Source organism: Euphorbia lathyris, chromosome 3 (genome assembly GCF_963576675.1).
Source record: "Euphorbia lathyris chromosome 3, ddEupLath1.1, whole genome shotgun sequence".
In the NCBI taxonomy this organism is placed as follows: domain Eukaryota; kingdom Viridiplantae; phylum Streptophyta; class Magnoliopsida; order Malpighiales; family Euphorbiaceae; genus Euphorbia; species Euphorbia lathyris.
The window spans coordinates 5525355-5530847 of NC_088912.1; the positions used below are offsets into that span (position 1 = coordinate 5525355).

At 32.1% G+C, this 5493-nt stretch overlaps 1 protein-coding gene across 1 annotated transcript; it reads left to right on the forward strand.

Annotated features, from left to right (window-relative positions):
* The first annotated feature begins 1005 nt into the window (after positions 1-1005).
* Positions 1006-2812, forward strand: LOC136221942 (ribosome-inactivating protein cucurmosin-like). The gene is made up of 2 exons (XM_066009418.1): positions 1006-1133; positions 1759-2812. The coding sequence occupies exons 1-2, from the start codon at positions 1086-1088 to the stop codon at positions 2662-2664; spliced, it is 954 nt and encodes a 317-aa protein (XP_065865490.1). The 5' UTR covers positions 1006-1085; the 3' UTR covers positions 2665-2812.
* The last annotated feature ends 2681 nt before the right edge of the window (positions 2813-5493 follow it).

Consider the following 5493-nt stretch of genomic DNA (forward strand, 5'->3'; position numbering starts at 1 on the left):
TTAAAAAAACCTTATAATTCAACCTTGCCCCTCACTTGAGCTTCACTATAATTACAACTTTAACACCCTTTATTTACAAATCACATTACCCTTTATTTACAACTCATGCCACCACTTTACCTCTACCACATATTACTTCTTTAAGCTTTAATTATTTAATTGCATGCATTTTCCCTTTATTGTAATTTGTTCTTTTAGATTTTTTGGTAATATAAATTCAATCTTTTTTTTTTTTTTGTAATCAATTAACTTTTGATGAATTAAAAATATTGTAGTCTTTTTGAAACTTGTTAGAGTTTTCATACTTTCAACAATGAGGATCCTTCATTTCCTACGGATTTAGTTTCTTGAAATCCGGATTAACTCTTTCTAGTCTAAGTAGAGAAAAACCCATTATTAATTTAAAATTAAAATCAACTCATTCAACACCAAACCGTATCAAATTCGGATAGGCTGGTTAATTAGTTACCTTAATTATTCTGACATAACTCAGCTTGGAGGCATTGAGAAAATGGTGACGGTTGGATGAGATTTAGGACCTGTTTAGTTCAGCTGTTAACTAATAGCTGTTGCTGTTAGCTGTTTGCAGTTGCAGTAAACTGCTTGCTGTTGTTGTTAGTTGTTTATTCTTAGCTGTTTAATTATTAGTGTTTTGTAAAATTATATTAAAATATCGTTGTGAGTATTTAAAATGTCCAATATGGGCATGTTTTAAAAATATTTTATCGAAATAAGAAGGATAATTTTGTTAATAACAAATAACTACAAAAAGTTCAAAAAACGAAAAACTCCAAAACGCTGCAGTTTGCAGAAAAAATGCTAAACGATGCGGTTATATAAAACGTAACCAAATGCTATATTTCTTACGGTTTAAAGTGAAATGCTAAACGCTCATCCGAAAAGATAAAACAAACACCCACTTAAGCAATATTTTTATGCGTTAAGCCTAGTAAGTAACCACTCTTCCCATCAATAGATATAGTTTTCAAGACAAACACAGCCACACAGCCACACAAAATAAAAAATAAAAAAAATAATATCTTATCAACAAGAGATTTTCCTCTATAAAAAGAGAAGATATCGAAATGCTGAAAACCATCACTTTGGTGTCTTGCTTATTCCCTCCTTATTCTGTAAGTAAATAAAGATCTCTCTCTCAAAATTAATAATCTTTGTATTTTGGAAGTAAATTAATTTATTACTTCATATGCATAACATATACATAACTCATTCTTACTTTCTCATTAGTATATAATTTGTTTTCTTATTATTTAAAAATTTTGTTTGGTTACCATCCATATTTTTTAAATTTGGTCCACAAGCTATCCATATTGATGGAAAGTCCAAAAAATAACATGTTGTTAAATCAAATAAATCAAATTTTATATTAATTTGGAAACAAATAGTCCATAATTATTTAATATTTGCTCAAAGAATCCATATTGTATTGTAGTATGACTAAAATAACTTCATATAATATATTCCCCCAACACCATTACGCCAAACCCTGCACATCTTACTGGTTAATAATTAAGTTGCTGATATGTTACACCAGTGAACTGCAACTGGTTTTGGTAGATAATTACCGCCGAATATCATTCAGTGGCTAACTCAGGAAAAGAGTTGGCGACTGGTTTAGGATAATTCCAACATTGACGTTTGCTATTTCCATAGAGAAGTCGCTTAAATGACATTTTTCCAGTGATATTAGCTCTTTCCGTCGCTAAATTTTGTTGCTATACTTTGAACTTCTAACAGGTGCAAGTTGGAAAGATGAAGAAGATGTTGATGCTTTTGGCAACATGGTTATGCTGCAACATTGCAATCGGGTCATGTCAATATGCAGCAATTACGTACCCAAGTGTGTCATTTACTACCCATCTTGCCAGTGATGGAAGCTACAGAAGCTTAATGTCCTCTTTACGAAAAGAGTTAGACAGTAACTCTGAAAGCCATGAAATTCCAATACTGCGAAAGCCATCAGAAATTACAGACAAAAATAAGTATCTTCTGGTAAATCTGATAAATAACGTAACCAGATATGATGTTACATTAGCAATAACTGTTGTTAATGTATATGTGATTGGGTTTAAATCCGGCGGTAATTCCTTCTTCTTAAGCGATGCTCCTTCTGATGCAACAAAACTCCTCTTTGATGGAACAAGCAAAAAAAAACTAACACTGGGTACCAATTATGCCAGTTTGGGAGATAGATCCAAAGTTGGATTAGGAATCGGGCCATTAAAGAAAGCAATCGATACACTTTATAGCTTCAATGGTGTTGTTACCACTGAAGTTAAAAACAGTCTTCTTGTTGTTATACAAATGGTTGCAGAAGCTGGAAGATTCCAATACATTCAGAAACAGATAGAGAATGAATTATTAGGGGAGTATAAGCCGAAAAGCGACACTATTAGTCTCGAAAACTCATGGGATGCTCTTTCTAAACAAATCCAACAATGTGGTAGGAACGGAATATTTACAGCCCCGGTGACATTGAAAAATGCTGACGGTAGTAACAAAATTATATCCAGTGTTTCACAAGTTAAACCAGATATTTCAATCTTGCTTTACTATAAAGGATCTGGAAAAACAGTTGAAGAAGAACGATCTGGGGAAATTCTTGCTGAAGAAGTTGTGGAAAAGTGGCTCTCAGTGCTCTAAAAATGCTTCAGTTCTAGTTCAATGGTTGAGATGTAATTTGTAGTAATAAATAAGGTCTCAGCATTTTGTGTATCTTTGCTGAGAGTTTGTGTGCTTCCTTTCTAGTTTTATGTTCAGTAATAATAATAATAATAATTCTGTTTAACTACTAGGCTTTGGTCAGTTTCATTCTAACCAATCAGATAGAAAAAATCTATAGATAGGGATGTGATAATCACATTAAAAAAAACTTATTTTTACGTATAACATGACAGCTATTTAATAATAAAATAAAATAAAATAAAATACATTAGTGTCACGTTACAGTTTCAAACAATTAAATAAATAAGAATTTATTGTTTTTTTATGTTGCATGTCATAAATAAGAACCCGTTATTGCAACATTATTGTCGTGTCACTATTCTAGTGATTTTTTTTGTGTTGAAAAGAAGGAGAGTAATTTATTCAAATGAAAATAAAGTTTAACAAAATAAAATTCAACAATCTTTTTTGAAACTGATCCCAAATTCTAGTGACAATTGCTCGAATTTACCTTCTATCTATCTAATTTCTCTATCTCTATAATTTCCACCTATCTGTAATTAGTGGTGGACAAGGCAACTAAAAGGGATTCACACGCCGTGCCAAATAATCCACACAGCGTGCGAGCCAAGTGCTGGATCTTTCACGCTCTTCGCCATTCAATCACACGCTGAGTTCCTTAGCACGTCGGGTGAGATATGACACGATGTGTCAGGGTGCTCTTGGACTTTAATCTTTTTGGCTTCTTTTGTGGCATGCGGTGTGGCATGTGGCTCGGCATGCCACATGAATTCTACCCCTTTCTCTCTTCAGCTACCTTGGTGACCATAGTAGTAGAGATATCCTCATCAATATTTTGAGATACTAAATTTTTAATAAATTTAATATGACAAAATCAAAAGTTTATTAGAATTTTTTTTTTCTTTTGAGACAAGTTTATTAGAATTTAATAATTTACAAAATTATATATATATAAATTGAAAAGGAGGGGTTGAGGTCGGGGGTGCCAGCTTTGCTGGGATGTCCGTCTTCGGCTCCTCCTCGATAACCAACCTTTAATTAAAAAATAAAAAAAAGAAAAGGAAAAATAGTTATTATTATTATAATATATTATTAACATATATAAATATAATAAAATAATAGGATGTGTATTATAATTCACTTAAATTATATAATTTATTAGATTTTTAAATTTTAATATTATATATTTAAAAGTTTAAATACAAATTAAATTTTATTAATATTAAAAAAATAAAATATATTTTTTATGATACATATCTAAATATAAAACATATAATATTTAAATTATTTAAATTATAACGTAACTATACATTCTTAAATGGTTAAAATTTAATAATTATAAATAAAAAGATGGTGCAATAAGTCTCATTGTTCAAAAGAATTGAAAGTTCAAATCTTACCTTTGTATAAAATTTAACATTTTATTTTTAAATAAATATCGGAGAAATATAATCGGAACACCTTTCAATCGGAACTGCGTCAATCGGTTTATCATTAACTCGGTTGGTTCGAACGGTTCTACCCGTTTTTTAAAGATGAAAAAACTGAATTACGTCTGATCTAAAAAAAATGTAATTGTAATCGGTTCTGGCGAACCCGATTGGTTCGCCGGTTAGATCCAACTCTAACAACTATGTTTTCCTTAAATTATTATTTTTAATATATATATGCTAAACAATATATATCTAAATCAAGCAATTGCAGGAGAAATTTTAGTATATACCAGGCATACACGTAGGAATAGTGATGTGGTATGCCTGACTAATTAAAATATGACATGTATAACACCTGCGTTAAAAACAATGGCAGACCAAATTCATTCTCCTTCACATCCCTCGTGCATCGGATGTATCTAGAAACTAAGAACCGTAAGAAACAGATAAGGGTTACAGAAAAAAACCGATTGGGATTTAAGAACAGAAATCGAACTGTGCCGTGGCGGAGGCCACCGCCTTGAAAGCGATTTCGGCAGACCGAGGTGCAATCTGTAATTCCGGTCGCTCCCAAAGGTTAACACAGAAACCTTCGAACTTGTGCACTCAAAGTCGAAGATGATGGAACAGCAAGAGAGTATTTTTAATTTCCCAGAAAGTTTGATTGAAGAGATTAAAAGCAAAAAATGTATCTTCAAAGCTGGAAACTTGTTGTATTTATAGGCTATAGAAATATGAACGTTAGAACGTTCATATACACGTTAGAACGTGGAGTGAGACCAGGAGATAAATAAGGTTCCGTTTTTTACTAATTAAAATGTTGAAGAAAAATTCAAAGAAGTTAAAACGGATAAAAAATAAAATAAAAGTTGGGCCCAGTCCAGTTGGGACGGGCGGGCATCGCGCGAACGAACGAGCGAGCGCACGCGTGTGGTATATTTGCTAAAAACCACTTAACACAATTTAAAGGCTTCTAAAGCCCAATTCTATATATACCCACTCAAAGGGTTGTAAGTTTCCCATGTGGGATTGTAAAAGTGCTCTTGAAAGCAAAGTGTTTAAAGACAAATATACCCCACACTTTCAAAGCCATTTTTCTAACAATCCCCCACAAATGGCTTTATAAAAAAAAATTTCAAAATAGTACAAAGAAGATAATTTTCTGGGCAAATAAAAGGAGTAGGATAAGGTTATGAAAACTTACGTATCAATGTCTTTCGATTGAATTGATACGTAGTGAGATGAGGCAACAAAGTGACGTTTTAGAAGTGAATTGCTCTTGAACTTCTAAACCTTCATCTGAGACCCCCACAACACGTAAATAACCTTAAAAACTTTTGCTGTTCCACGATAA